Consider the following 16,197-nt stretch of genomic DNA (forward strand, 5'->3'; position numbering starts at 1 on the left):
CATTTTCTTAAGTGTGTGTGGAGCATTATTATTCTTGTGAGAAGAAATATTTTGGATTTAGGCACACAGCCATATTGATAACATCTCTTCAAGAGGGTGAGATTTAACATAGAGTCACAAGTCTTTTTAAATCTTGAAAACTAAAGGCTGAGCTTTTAATTGGAGATTTCTGTACCTTAACCTCATGCCATCCATCTGCTTTTGCTCCCCTGCTGCAAACTAGAGAGTTGACTACTTCTGCTTATTCTTCTTAATTAACTGGTGCTCCCTTTTTCAGCTTGTTTGAGCCCTGCTGATCCAGAAAAACAGAGTTTTTGTGGAGTACAGAAGCATGGTAGCTGCTGCTGCATGTGCCAGCACGTTATTTGTTAACAGCTTATCACTGGGGGCTGCCTTTTTGGCACTGAAAGAAAAACTTTCTCCAGGACAGGGTCAGGAGTTGCTGCTGCTGTTGTCTCTGCTTGCCATGGATGCGTATTGAAATGTGTGTGTACCTCAGTGCAGGGGGCCCTGGCATAAAGCAGTGCAGAAACTTCCCTGTTTTGCCATCTTCTGGTGAGGCAAATCAATGTGCTGACTACACATCATCTTCATGTTAGGAGATGAAATGATATGTCTAGTTCTGTGAAATTAGTTTTGATCTGGGACAGTCTACATCACAGATTGTTTCAACCTCAAATGAATGTTTCCTGTAATAAATGGCAATTACAACTGGCTATAGACACAGCAGGGAGGGGATGTGTGGTGCCTTGAGCCCTCCCCTTCCCGTGGTTTAGTGGAGCACTGAGGATATATCTTCATTGCACAACTGATCCATATGGCTGACACCCTGTTTGGGCTGACTCAGATGAGATCATCCTTTACACACAGCCATAGCCATGTTATGATGAACTCCTTCGCTCTGCAGTTGTTTATATGTGTGATGGTACAGCTCTGAGCAAAGATGAGACAGGATTCACTTTCTATCAATTACAGGGAAGCTTTTCCTCCTTCAGGCAGACACTTTTGGAAGAAAACATTGAAAGACTCTACTTGGATGATTAAAAAAAAAATTACCATTTTTGCCCTCCCTTGTTGTTTTTATAGCAAGATAAGTTTCCCCGCAGAATTATGTGATGACAGTCCACATTGTAACTTAATTTCTATTGCACTGTTCAAGATGGACCTGCATCCAGATGAGAGCTTTCTCAGAGTGACTGGTAGGGCTATGTTAATGTTAGGTCTAATATAACTGTCCCTAAATTCTCTCTCATGTGTCCTGTTGGAGATGATTTACAGGAGCAGATCACTTGAGTCTGAACCTTTTTAAAGCCTCCATCTGAGAGACAGGCTGGGTGTTGGAAGGGTGGGATATGAATTCTGCGTTGCTGTGTTCCCATCAGAGTTACGAGTCATGTCAGTGAGTTTCTGTGTTGTTCAGGCATGCTGAAACTCCAAGTCACCAGTGAAGGCAGTAAGCCACTGTAATCACTGGAATAGCAGCCATTTGGCTTGAGCATGTAAACACTGACATACAAACTTTTCCATTGGATGGAGGAGTTTATCAGCAAGATGAGACTTCTGCATTTCTTAGATATGACACTGTTTTTTCTTCAGAAAATCTAGGACAGTAGAGTTCTGCCTGCATTGACTGTAGTGAGAGGAAAAAGGAGTGTTGGAGGAATGTTTTGATTGTGCTGTGGGCAAAGAATAGCAAAAGCAGTTTAACTGTGGAATTTTGCCAGAAAATGTTTCAGTTATCAGATTAATCTTTGCTCACTCACTGCAGCGTAGAAGGAACAGTAAAGAGTTTGTCTTTCATTACAGTTGTAAGGCTGTTCTGCTAAATATTTGTGAAGTTTGGCTTGTTAATTTTGAAGGCAGGGTGTGTCTGGGTTTTCTGTTTTTTCCTCTTGAAGCTGGATTGAAATTCCATGAAGTGAGTGAATAAGAATAACGACAGGAATATGTTATACCTGCAGCATCCCTTACCTCAATAGCGCATACATATTGGAAAAAAAATACTGATGACTGTTCATGCCTATTGCAAGCCAGTTTTCTCCTGTTTGGGGTTCATATGACCAAGCAGTAAATTGCAGGATGCAATACTTTAACTTGAGCAGGAACTTTGTTGGCAAATGGAACAAAAAGCTTTAAAGTTGACCTTTTATTGGCCAAAGTATCTGGAATAAAACTTTAGTTCTTAGTAGAGAAAGTAAGAAAAATGTCTGATGTCTGGGAGGATGAGATTTGAATGGGAGAACAAGGATGTCTAAGCTCCTGAGAAGGCTAATGAAAGTGTTGGAAAGTCAGGAGAGGTAAATAAGCTAAGGCAAGGAAAAAATGCACTGAAGATATACAGTTATATACTGATATATAACCAGTCAAAATACAGAGATTATTTTGACTGGTTATGGGGTTTCACTTCTGTAGAAAATTACCAGATTCCCTGTTCCAGGACAGGCAGATCAAGAGAAAATTCACTGTTGGACTTGTCTTGACTCAACTGAGGCTCTGGAGAACATGGATCTTAAGTGCTGGAAACTAAATGGAGCAGCGTGGTGATTGTTCAGCTTTATCAGTGCTGTTGCAATCCTAAATTGGAAGATAATATTCAGCAAACCAAGATTATTGGAAATTAGTGATTTAGTGATTGGCCAGCAGAAGTCTTCAAATGAAATGCATCTCTAACTTTTCCACACTTCCCTGTTGTGAAAAGTGGTTTCAGGGATACCTGAGTCTCCAAAAAAAAAAAAAAAAGTCCCAAAACAACAGCAAACTAAAAAATAAAAATCCCACTCAAAACCAAACTATGTCAAAAACTTGCACTGAAGTCAGGATTTAATATATGGATAAATTTCACTCACTTATGATTTATGATTTAAGAACCAACATCATCACAACTCAATTGTGGTGTTATGTGCTTAATGCTGTCAAGAAGAATGTTCCAGCAAAATTTTTTGTTAAATCCTCAGGTACCTTGTTCTTCATGTTGGAATAGCAAACTCTCAACAGTGGTTAATTGTTTGTTATCTTTGTGGAAGACTTTCCTTGACTTGTTGAGGCCTTTTTGCCTTGCCTGTTAGGAAATCTAGGATCTGCAATTCTGTAAAAAGTACATTGTAAGTACATCCTTCATTGTGTAGTCTTGCATCATTATTATGTTATAATTACAGTTGTATCAGTTTGACTGCTTTATTAAAGAAAAATAATTACTTATTATGAGTTCTCACATTAAATTAATTAAGTAGTTGTAAGTAATTTTAAATATTGACTTGATGACAAATACTGTGAGAGGTGGCAGAATGACTCCTTGATTCTGTGATAGAGCCATGATGAATGTGTGCTGGCACACTTTTTTGAGAGAAAAATAGGAACATTCTCTGTAAGGGAAGTGGTGTTCTTACTTGTATTTTTTTTTTCCTTTGGTACCAGTATTGTAAATCCCTTCTCCTTCAAATTAGTGGAATTAAGTGGAGGAGAGTGGACCAAGCAGGTGTGCAGTTCATCACTTGTATCTCCTTCTAAACAGTGTAAACAGAATAAAATTCTTCTATTTGGTGGGGATCAGAGAATTCACGTTTTGTGTTGTGCTTATTGTTCAAGCATCGAGATGCTAATCAGTCTAACTGATCTTACTCCTTCTGATGTTGAGGTAGAAAATAGCTTATACTACTTTTTAACAATTTTTTTTCTTTTTCAGTGGAACTATGTTAATACTTATGTCCAAAGTCCATCTGGTCTGAAGTTTGTATTTAGGGAGGTGCCTGTTTCTTTTTTATTATATCTTCTTAACAAAATACCATGGCATCCTGACTGCAGTTCTGTGCTTCTGATGTCTAGGAAGCTCTAAAGTCTGAAAAACTCAGAGGAGGAAACGGAATAGAAACTTTTATTATGTGTTTTTTTTTTTCTTTTTAAGGTGGCTAAGGAAGTAGGAATAAATGTATGGCAACTTCTGACCCTTTTTATTGCCATTTGAAACAACAGTCTTCCACAGCCCCCAAAATAATTATTTTCTAGTAAGGTGCTGCTGTGTATGCTTTTTAGAACTGTGTATGCCTTTTAGAACTGTATTGCCAAAGAAAATGGAGTGTTACTTCAGTACATTTATGAGTTTTTAAGGTGCATGGGATGATTCTTCTCCTCCTCCGAAATGGGGTTCCAGTTGCTGTCTTGACAGATGTCTGTAATATACTTTTATCTTTTCCCTGTTTTTGTGTGAATAACCTGGTGTCATAAACTAGTTAAAACAGTTCTCAAGTTCTACTACCAAATGTTTAAGAATGATTTCAGTAGAGGGACTAGAAAATTGAGTATATGATTTGGTGACTATTCTGCCTTAGTAAATCTCAAACAATGCATTCTTCAGGAGTGACAAAGCAGCAGTCCTAAAATAAAAGTTCTGCTCTGCAAGTAGCATGGTGTGTGTTTACCAGCATGGCAGTCTTGATGGTATTTCAGTGCAACTTCTGTAGGGTGTACCAAATGAATTGAGGATTCTGTTTAAAAAGAATCATGGATAAAGGACTTTGCACCTAACTCTTAAAGGAGAAAATGGGCTGTGTTTGGTTGTTTGTTTTGAAATCTCTGAATATTTGTGTCCTGTTTTCTCTTTCAGAGACTGGGGAGAGAGCTGCTGGCATGGAAGTGAGCTGGGTTTGTCCGTGGAAACTGTGAGTAAGGTATGTGTTGTGTCCTTTTTTCTGTCTTTAGTCTGCACCCTTTGTTCTTAGGTTTTAACATGAAAATTGCTTGTAGTCACTAAAAGGGAGGGATAGTATTGTTTAGAGATAAAATATTTTGAATTTGTATTAGTGCAACAGCTGTGCAGCAAGGACTTTATAGTGTCAAGAGTATAAACAGCACACGTGCACTTCTCTATGCTGCTGAGCAATCAGTAAGGCTTCTTTCAAAGAAAGAAGCAGTTGAATTTGGTATCCTTTGAATTGGCAAAGAGCAGCAGCAATTCTGATTGCCCCAGCCCTACACCATGTTCTTTACTCACATTGTTTAGATTTCCATGTTATGGAGTACTTGCTACTTCTTTTCAATAAACTGGTTAGCTTAAACAAGGCAATAATATTGGTCTTAGCTTCTCTGTGAATTGCTGAAGAAAATTCTTACCTGTTTTCAGTAGTGGGGAGCTCCAAGGGTGGAAAGTCAGCTGATGTAAGGGGAAAAGGGAGCAGAATATCTAGTAAATCACTTGCTGGGCCTTCTACTGAATGAATGTCATGCTGGATAGCTGCATTAGAAGCTGCCAATGAATGCAAAGAAGTTTGAATTCCACACCCAATGGCCATTGACGGGGAGGAGAGACAAAACCAATTCGAATTGCTTTAATTTTTGTAGACAGTTTCATGCTGTCAAAGAATGTCACTGGAGTCAGAAAACTTCTTGTAGACTGTTTCAGGCTTTGGTTTCACGCTATACTTCACATGAGATAACTGAAAGCTGTCATTTTTCTGTGGGTCTTGCTCCCTGTTTGTTTTTTCTTTCTTTGTTGGTTTAGGGGCTTTTTATTTGGTTTTTTGTTTGTTTTTAATGAGATCTGAGGAATCTGTGGTTGCAGCGTTCAGATTGCTATCACAATGAGAAAACTAGCATGTATCAAGGTGTAGCTTTCCATGAGAGCAGCAGGCTGAATTTACTTGCTCTATGGCTGCAGAGTCACTGCTTGGAGGAGAGAAGGTGAGAATTTCAAATTGTGGTGTGGTGATACAATATGGACATACAATCTCAGTCACAGCCTGTGATCAAACTGAGTTGGATAAATTGTAAAACTACTTCCTCAGACACACAAAAGTAAGTTGCCAAAAAACCTTGCCAAAAAATCCTTGAGATTCTAAAGTTTTCAGTTTTGCCTGCTGCTTTGTGCTGCAGTGAGTGCTTGTGCCAGGAACTGAACTGACTGAAATGTAACTACTTTATCTTTGTTTTAATTCTTCCTTTCCTGTTAAAAATTTATACATTTAAAGACTTATTTTCTTTTATTTTAGTCTAGATTTGTTCTCTGAGCTGTCTTTCCTGCCTTGCCTAAGTCACCACTTTATTATGCCCTGTCTCGTTCAGTTCTACACCCAAATTTCAATTCTTCTGTCTGGAAGTGTATTTTTTCGTCTGAGGCCTTACTTCCTATGCTTTACTTGTCCAATGACTTTCTCATCCCAGTCTGCTTTAAATCCATATTCAGCAAGAGTTCCTTCATACTTTTTCAGCTGTGAATTTTCAAGTCAAAGCTCACATCTGGCTGCAGATCATCAGCACTCCCTTTTCAAGTTTGCTGTAGCCTCCCCGGTTCCGTTGGTTGTTGGCACCCACTGCCACATGCCTCAGCTGCTGGCTGATTCCATTGGGGTGAGGGGGAATGCCTTGCCTTTAACATGAAAGAAATTTTAAAAGATGCATCAGACAATGATTGCAAGGGAGCCAGCCAGTCAGAAGGTGGTGGAAAGCAGGCAATCCTGTTCTAAACACACTGCAGTTCATCATGCATTTCTTTGGCAGCAGTGCAGACTCGAACAGCTTGCTCCCTTTCTCAGCTCCCTCTGTTTTGCTGGCATAGCTGTTTTTGTGGCCATGGTGAGCCACTCTGGGGAACACATCCTGCTGGAAAGAAGTGTTTTTCTCTAGATTATTTTTCATCTGGTCCAGTACATGTTGTCTCTGTAAGATTTATGCTGGTCTCACAATGAGGAAGGTATGAGAGTGGGAATGTGCAGCAGGCTGCCTAAGTTGGCACCGCTGCTAGATATTTCAGTGTGCTCTTTGACATTACAGTTAAGTTGCTCTTTCAGTGTGCTTCTATTGCAAAGGCAGGTCAAACCTCTGCACAGCCTTGCACTCCTGCTTCTTCCTTTGCATCAGAGCTGGTGATTGTGCAGCCACAGGGCACGGCCATCCAGCCGACTGATCTGGGGAAAAATGGCTTCTGATGTTTGGCTGAGTGAATCGTCTGCTGGCTCGGCTGACCTGAGTCACCCCGTGGGGGCACAGTCATTAGATCAGACAAAAGGAAAGCAGCAGGAGCCAGCAGCTTGATAGCAGTAGGCTGAATTCTTCTTTCAATTATGATGTTGAACTCTATTGTGACCAAGGCCTAAAATACATTAGTGTACCCACTGACACATGACATTGGAACATGACATTTTTTTTGCTCTTTTGTTCTTTGAACTTCAGCAAAAACTGTTATTTCTTCAGTAGCTATCATCTTCAGTCTCACAAACTAGATCATTCATTCAACACTCTGAGAGGTATGAGAGAATTAGGTGTCTATAAAGAACTTCACCAGTTTGAGGCTTGACATCCTCTGAAATTAGAAAGATATTATCCTCATTTATGCTTTGAACTAAAGTAACAACTCCTGAAATTGGTGGAGAGTTAATTTTTTTTTTCCAGCAAGGATTGTTTGTTCTAAATATAATTGCTAATCTCAAAACTAGCTTTGGTATTATCAGTTCTCTGTGTACCCAAAGTTCCATGGGCTTGAAAGCCACAAAGTTCCTCCAAATACATATTGAAGAATGAAAAATATTTCTTAAAAAATAGCTGGAATGTCGAACTGCATTTCTTAGCTTGCTATTTGTGGCTTTGAGAAATTAATGTTTATTGATGATTTTCCAAGACCTCTTAAAAACTTTCTATCACTGCTGGATGGAGTGAAGCAAATGTTAATATTTTATGAAGGAAATATTTAGGGCTTGGGAAATACCATAATTGATGAGTGATTGTTAAAATCATGTGCAAGGCTGTGTTTGTCTACAGCACAAATGATGCAGTTAATTGCTTTGCACTAGATGTGCATCTTTTCTCCCTCAAGTCCTCACATCTCTATACAGCTGTTCATGCCTTTTGTCTGATAACATTTCTTGCTGGCCCAAGCACATTTTGACTCTTGTACTGCTGGATTTGCTGGAGGTGGTAGCAGAGAGAGTGAAGATTCAAAGGTATCCTCTGCACAGCACACATATGGATTTGGGCTCTTTAGCTCAGATAAAGTTGTACTCATCTCTGTTTTACAGTGTCTTCATTCCCATGTGTTGCAGTCTTTGCCTTTATAATATAGGCTTTGCAGTGCAGTGGCTTGTGATCATGGCAAAATGGACAATTTACACCTCCAAATCACTGCTTCTGATCCAGAATGAATGCTCCCAGTTACTGTGCAAGTGAAGGAAGCTGGTGACAGATTCATTTTGTGGAAGTCAAATGCATGTGAAAAGTGTGTGTTAAAATAAAACTTCATCATGTAAGGTGGCCTCTTTTTAGTAATCAGCATAGTTTAGTTTCTTAACTTCAGGTGGTTCCTGAAGAAGAAGTCCTCAAAACTGTACCCCTCCCAGGATACAGTCCTTGTCATGTTTGCCTCACTGCTGACTCTATTTTGTATTCTTTATGGACAATGTCATCATGCTGGCTCTCAATTAACTGGAGAAATAATTCTGCCAACAGTTGTGTACCTACGTTAAGCTGATTGACAGGAAATGAAATATTTTTTTTAATACACCTTTGTAGGTCTTCCTGTTGGTGACTTTATTATCGAAAGATATTTATTGTTCTGATTGTTATAACTGTTCAAGCTAATGTAGTGCCTCTGCTTCCATCTGTAAACTTCACTTCTCCTGGGTTATTCTTTTAGTTTGTGATGACCTGGGGGACATAGGTGATTTTGGGCATGTCATGGTATTCTCTTCCAGTCTTCTCAGTAATTTCAAAGATTTGTCCACTTGGAGCCACTTTGCCCCAAGATTGCCTCTTGGCTGGCTGATCTCAGCTGGCATGATAATTTAACAGAAGGCTGCTCATAAGTTTAAAATAAAAAAACACCCTGTCTACTCAAAATAGCCCAGCTGCACACACATGCTGTTGCTGTTAGGTGCTGGAGGTTGCTTAGCAATTCTTAAATCAGTAGGAAATTTCTATTGCCCTGGCAACTTGGTCCTATAATGCAAACAAGGGAAAGCTGTTCAGAGAGGTGTCCTTTCTTGATTTGGGAATTGCATTGTTTTGTGTTCTTTTCCCTGTGCTTCTCTGATTTTTACTCACTTATTTTTAAATTTCTTGTAAGTTTTAATTTTAAGTTAAAATTACTCTATGTTTTACTCTGGTTATTGAGTTTTCATGTACAGGAAGGGTGATAGTCCTTGGTTCATTTAAATACTAACTCTCAAGATCTTAATATACCATGAATATGTGTATATTTCCAAAGTCATGCAGGGGCAATAGCATTCTCTCAGGAGCCAGGAGTTTTTAAGTTATGTTGCTATAAAACACAAACCACTGTCACAATACAAGCATGACCCGTGATGCCTGGGAGGAAACAGATCTGCTCAAGAGAAACAGTGGTATTGCTTGTAAGTAACTAATCTTTGTCCATTTCTAGCTTCTGAAGGCATTTAAACACTTCAATTTCAGATAGACAAACAAGACAGAGTCAGTTTTGCACAAGGCATAGGATTAAGAACCACAGCCATAAAGAATTTTCTGAAAATTACTCCCTTTATCAAACCTGCAAACTACAAAGACTGTACTGCTCTGAGACTTGTTTTACATGGTAGCTGTTTAAGTGCATCCTGTTGCCATTGCAGCACCATATCACAGTAAACATACAGGAAACCTGATTAGCTTAGTCATTGGTAAAAACATATTCTGCTTTACATTTACCATATGACAGAATTACTTTGAGAAATTTCTGTTAAAGCTGCTCATCCAGGATTACTGAAGGATAGCTCAAAGCCCATGAGGTGAGAGGGAAACAAAACAGACAGACACAGACCTCTCTGACCACCAGTAAACTAGTGAAAAGTAAACTGGGAGTGGGAAATGGGATTAGGATTAGTTTCCTGTCATTTTAGCTCCATTAATCATCCCATCATAAGGGCAGATAAGCACCAGTGTTGGCACAGGGGAGCAACAAAGGCATGAATCCAAGACCTTCCCTTTTGGCAAGAGCCAGCTTAGACCAACTTAACTGTATCATACAACCACATCCTCTGGTTAGACACTGAACTGGTACTGCCAACAAAAGGAGCAGTCCAACCTGCTCATTGCTCAGCTCCTGTCAGCCAGCGCAGGCTGAACCAGATCAAGGAACTGCTCTGTGTTCAATTCAACCTGGTCATACACATACACTACTAGTTTTAATCTACGTCTGTTGCTGATCTGGCTTGCCAGCCAGACACACAAAAACTTGGTTATCCTGACAGAGAATAAGGCACAAGGAAGAAAAACAGAAATGGGGATGGCTACTTCTGGTAGCAGTCATCTTAAGGCATTATTAAATGATTTAATCTGTCCAACATTTATGTTGGATATGGACACATGCACTATGGTGACACAGCTAGGTGTGTAGTTGGCAATAGAGTGGGGAACTGATTTTATTGAATATCCAGGAAATAAAGTCTAGTTTTCAGTTAAATAGATTCCCCAGTCAAAGAAGGGGCAATGTAGGGACAGAAGTGAGCAGCTGGACAGTGGAGGACTTAAAAGTTGCTTAAGCTGATGTTGCTGCTGTAGAACATCTGTGGTATCACAGCCACTGTTGTCCCAGAAGCAGCTGGCCTTATAGTAGAAAAATGCCATGATAGAAAGCTTTTGCCTGGTAAGGCAACAAATACAAATCCTTGAGGGTACTTAATCTGAAATCCTTATAGAGTATAAGAAATACTAGCTCTTAATACTGTCCATCAGCTTCTGGATGACTCATTTAAAGATCATGGCATGGCATGTTTCTTTATGGGAAAGTTTCTAGTCTGGTTGGAAATGACAGGAAAACAAACATTGTAAAATTTTAATTAGGTTCTAGATATCAATAGTGTGTAACTATCTGATTGATCATTCTACAGTGACAGTTAATAGAGTGGTGTAACTGTCTGGGAAGTCTAGAAACAGACTTATGTTGGTTGGCAGAAAAGGATTCCCTGTCTTTCACAGGACTTCCAAATACTGCAGCATGACTGTTTATAAATCCTCAAAGCATCTTTCAAATCCCTCTCTGCCCTCGTCAGACTTTTAATTGAACATAAATCAAACTCATCCAATTATAGCTTTTATTGTAATCTTGAGGACTGGATGCCTTTTTCTTTTTTTAATTGTGGGGATGTGTTCCATACCAAAACTTGGCTCTGATCTGAAAAAGAGTTCTCTTGGAAGAGGCTGGATGTTTGGATGTACTGATGTTAGCAGCTGGTTCTGTCCTTGTGAAGCCCTGGCACAAATGCTGGTGATGATGCATGGGGAGCTGCACAAATTTAGCTGGAGTGTGAACCAGAAGACTGGCTTTTACACCTGGTTTGTTGTGTGTCATTGCAGAGTCTTGTGCTGGCCTGAAGTGGAGATGATGTGGAGGAAGGAGAAGACAGGCTTACCAAATGCATTTTAATTGTTCATAATGGTTCATCCCAGTTGTGTTTCCTTTGGGGTGCAGCTCGACTTGGACTAATAGAATTGTTGTCCAAATTGTTGATTTTTAAAAAATTTAATTTTTTTTTTAATTTGTGGTGCTGTTCCACTGTACCATGCTGGTTCACCTGTACCTTGTATAGGAGTTGATCCAGATGAAAAATTCCATTTCAGCTGAATCAGCTTTCTGATACAGTTCACAGTATGGCCCTGCAGGCAGCCCTTCCAGCACAATTCAGGACATAGTGGCAGAGCAAGTGTCAAACCAAGGTTTGCTTAAGCTGTGTTCCTCTGATGTGGGACAAACACTGACTGACATGCCAACTAGGATTAAGATACCTTCCATCTCTGTCTTTTTCTACATGGGTTAGGAAATGTGCAGGTCCAGGTGCAGTTCTGGATAGTCCAGCTGCTGTGATGAAGTTTCGTTGGACAATTTAATGGAGAAACTTTGGTTTATAATCTCAATACCAATTTACACCCTTTGGTGTGGTGTTGCTCAAGGACACATAGCAAAAGGGTGTGTGAGCATGGGTCTCTTGCTCCTTGTTGTGCTGTAGCTGGCTCTGCTGGACTGCTTTTACTGTGGCTTGGTACCCTGCTTTTCCCTAAATGATACAGTTCTAGTAGCCTGGCTAATGTCAATGTACTGATTATTTTACAGCACTGTTGTTAAAGTAATTGAAATGGGATTTTCCTAGTTCATTGTGCATGTTATAAATTCCCCTTGAAAAGAAAATCCAGTATGTTCAAAGTTCCTAAGGACATTTGCTGTTTACCTAATTGCAGCAGATCTTGCATATTTGAGACATGTCAAGGGTTTTTGTTCCCTTTTGAGAAGAGGAAGAAAATCTTTCTTTTCCAGGGTAGATTGAGGAGGGAAGGTTGAGAATTCTGCCGTTGCCTATCCTTGTGGGGTGTGTTAGAAATGTCCGTCGCCTGTTGGTGATTTCAGGCCTGGCTGCACTTGTGCTTCCACATGAGCTGGCCACCATGTGGAGCCAGGCAAGGTGGAATGGCTCCAGTACATCTCCTTCCATAGAGCACATTGGCTTTGGCTGCTCTGACTGGTGACAGCAGCCCTTGCCAGCCAGCCTCCTAACTGAGCAATTACTCTGCATTTAGCCCATTTCCACAGGTCTCCCATCCTACAGGGACAGGGCCTCAGGCCAGCTGTTGTTGCTTGGGGTTTAACTCTTTCCAGCCTCTGCAAAGGTTGTTGTGCTGTACCAAACTCTCTTCTTTTAAATCTGTGGTTTAAGGGTCTGTGTTTTCAGGTTTTCTCTATCTATTATTAAGAGAAGGGCATGATACCAACTTTTTCTCTTTTCAGATTACCGTTACAATTTGCTTTCAAATATATATGATTTCATGTTTGCTTTGGACAGGAAGAATATCAAGGAAAGAGTAGGCACTTTCTAGCCAGATGTTAACTGAAGTAAAGCAAATACTTCACATGGCAGTAAGGTTTGGCTCAGTCTCATTTGTTTTGTTTTAACAAGCGCCAGCTTCAGTTGGTGGTTTTTGTTGTTTTCTATTTTTTTCTCCACCCTTCTTTTCTTTGCTTCTCTTCAGATCATGACATAGGGTCCTGGGAATGCATGTATGGCAACATGGATGAAATAACATGTCTTCATTACCAATGAATTCATATTGTTGTCTTAAATATACACTGAAAAAATTTTTGAAACAAATTTTTGTACCACTTATAACTTAGTTCTGAATATTACAGAACAAATGGTGCTTAAGTATGCAAGTGGGGAAAGTGACTATTTGAGCTCCTTTGTCAGCTGTTGATGTGTTGATGTTGTCTCACTCATCCAGGTTAATTATGAGTGTTAAGTTAGGAATACTTAATAAAATCTATATTGCTAAAATCCTTGTTTCCAGTTTATGCTTTTTGATTGGTTTCTGGAGGATTATCCTGATGGTTTTGACTTTGCTTTACCTGCATCTTTTTAAAGTTGAAGGTTAGCATCTGCAAGTACCTTTTACTTGCTAAATTCCAGCAATGCAGCCGAGTCTTCTGAGCTGAAACAGCAGAATGCTAAGGAGCAGGAGACTTCCGTCCCCATTAATCAAAACCAAAAATGATTGCCCTTGTATAATGTCTGTTATTGTTTAAATGTTGACACAGTAACCATTTCACTGGAGACTTGCAGCTGGTTTGTTTCTGTTTAAATTACTGAACAGAACAGAATTTTAATTTGAACATAGAAGTGGTTTTTGAGTACTTATTTAAAGAATTATGGAAATATAATAAAACATTGTAAAATTACTTATTTTCTTAAAGCCCTTTATATGTTGCACGTTTTGTTACTGCAGCTGAGGTTTAAGGTGGAAAAGCTTTTTTTGTGTATGTGGAATATTTTTCTTTTATTCACTTTCACTGATTGTGAATGGGGAGGACAGAATGGAACAAGAGAATTATTTTTTGACATGCAGTTGATTTTTATCTGAAAATCCTCGTTTGTTGTACTCAGCTGGCCTTCCAGGTTTATTATGAAGGAATACTTTACCTGACTGGATTTCAAATAGACTGTTGTTAAAACATTATTGTTGATATAAAGAACAGTAGTCAAGAGTTCAGCAAAGTTCCAGATAGGCTGACTTCATTGGAGTGAATCAAATCTGTTCTTCTCAAGACTGGGTTCCTAAAATACCAAAAATTGAGAATGTTCTCATACTTTCTAAGAAAATTATAATAATCTGTAGTTTCATCAGTGGTTTCTGTGGCGATGCTGTTGGAGGTTTTTTCAAGTTTTTCAACTGCTGAGTTGAGCAAGTTTCATTGGATTTCAACTGACGATGGTCACACCAACTCAGCTCGTTTCGCTGTACCATGCAGGACACCATGATGAACTGGACATATGGCTAAGACTCTCATGTGAGATTTATGGTCTCTTTTTTGCTGTTTTGTCCTGCAGGTTGCCATCACGAAAGCCAAAGTGGATTTCTCCGGGGTGGTGTGCCTGCCCCCTTCCGTCATTGCTGGGAATGGGCTGGACGGAGGAGGGGCTGGCGACAATGACGACGAGCCGGTGCTGGTGTCCCTCTCGGCGGCCCCCAGCCCGCAGAGCGAGGCCGTGGCCAACGAGCTGCAGGAGCTCTCCCTGCAGCCCGAGCTGACCCTCAGCCTCCATCATGGCCGGAACCCCAACCTGCCCCCGCTCAGTGAAAGGAAGAATGGTGAGTGGTACAGCATCCTCATGTCTCGTGTGGTGTGTCCTCACCACGTGGTGGTGTCATGGTAGATGTTCTGATGACAGCTCTGCTTTTTACTATGGCTTTTTTGTAGGAAAAACTAATGATCCAGAGTTCACAAAATGTATTTACACTGATCAGTTGGAAGGATTGATGTTAGTGCCTGTGGAAGTTCCACAGAGCTCCAGTTATAGATGCTTTATATTATTTAGGTGAATGTGGTGGTTTGCAGGGGTCCCAGGATGAGGGAAGAGACAAGAATCTTGACTCCATGTTTCAGAAGGCTGATTTATTATTTTGTGATGTATATTGTATTAAAACTATACTAAAAGAATAGAAGAAAGGATTTCATCAGAAGGCTTGAAAGGAAGAGAAGGAATGGAATGCTAACAAAAAGCTCATGACTCTCAGAGTCTGACTCACTGACTGTGATTGGCCATTAATTAGTAACAAACAACATAATTAGATTTATTATTTTATGATCTATATTATATTAAAATTATACTAAAAGAATAGAAGAAAGGATTTCATCAGAAGGCTTGAAAGGAAAGGAAGAGAAGGAATGGAATGCTAACAAAAGCTCATGACTCTCAGAGAGTCTGACCCACTGACTGTGATTGGCCATTAATTAGAAACAACCAACATGGACCAATCAAAGATGCACTTGTTGCATTCCACAGCAGCAGATAATTATGTTTTTTTTTCCCTCTGAGGCGTCTCAGCTTCTCAGGAGAAAAAATCTTAGCAAAATGATTTTTCATAAAATATCATGGCTATAGGTGAATACCTATACAGAAAAAGCTTCCTTGTACTTTGTGGTGACTGGGTTGTGCGAAACTGAGACAGTCAAAGGAAGTGTTAGCTCACCTTCAGACTGTAGCTATCTGTAGGTTTTTCTTTGTCACTTTGGTCTGCACTTGCCAAGGATGAGTAACTTTCTCACTGCAAATGTCTCAAAGATTCTTTCACACTTCCTGGAAGAAGAAGCAAGACGTAGAGTTAAAAATGAAGTGTCCCAGGAGGCCTTCTGATCCTAGAGTGAGAATGGCCTGTGCACGTTTATCAACTTGATGGTGTCTTATGGGCAACTATATAGTGGGTTACAATATAGTGGCAAAATGCAAGGCTACTCAGTGACCAGAATTCTTGGCTTTGAAAGGCTGTTAACTGCTTGAAGCTCAGGATCACCAGGCTGCCATGAAAGCCTTTGCATGTTCAGCCTCATCCTTGTGAGAGGGGGATGAAACCATTTGATCAGGATGGCTTCTGTTTGTGAATTCCTTTTGGTGATCTCCCTTCACTCCATCTTCTGAGGTGTATTTTAGTAACTCTTGGCAATATGAGGGCCTTTCTGCAGTCTGAATTCATGTCACCTGCAGGGCACTGTGGATTTGAGCGCAGTCAAGTCCTGTGTGCCTTAGTGTTGGACATTATGGAGTTGCATGACACAGCATATGAGAAATGCTGGGAAGCTTCAGAGTGGCTTTATAGCCAGAACATAATGCTTATGGTTGAGTGATTTAGAATATGTGCGCTGAAGGACAGTAATTTGCATTGAAGGGGTATCTCACTTAACATGGCTGGATCTTTATATCTAGAAAATGACCATGCCTT

At 39.9% G+C, this 16,197-nt stretch overlaps 1 protein-coding gene across 1 annotated transcript in view; it reads left to right on the top strand.

Moving 5' to 3' along the window:
- The window catches only part of MRTFA (myocardin related transcription factor A), a 106,048-nt gene that overhangs the window by 14,467 nt on the left and 75,384 nt on the right, over positions 1-16,197 (top strand). The window contains exons 6-7 of the mRNA XM_054279770.1: positions 4,601-4,664; positions 14,307-14,568. Of these exons, the coding sequence (XP_054135745.1) occupies positions 4,601-4,664; positions 14,307-14,568 (326 nt within the window). The remainder of the gene's footprint in view (positions 1-4,600; positions 4,665-14,306; positions 14,569-16,197) is intronic.

The sequence above is a fragment of the Melozone crissalis genome, unplaced genomic scaffold, assembly GCF_028551555.1.
Source record: "Melozone crissalis strain CALT ecotype California unplaced genomic scaffold, PUWL_Pcris_2 ptg000004l_1, whole genome shotgun sequence".
Taxonomy (NCBI): domain Eukaryota; kingdom Metazoa; phylum Chordata; class Aves; order Passeriformes; family Passerellidae; genus Melozone; species Melozone crissalis.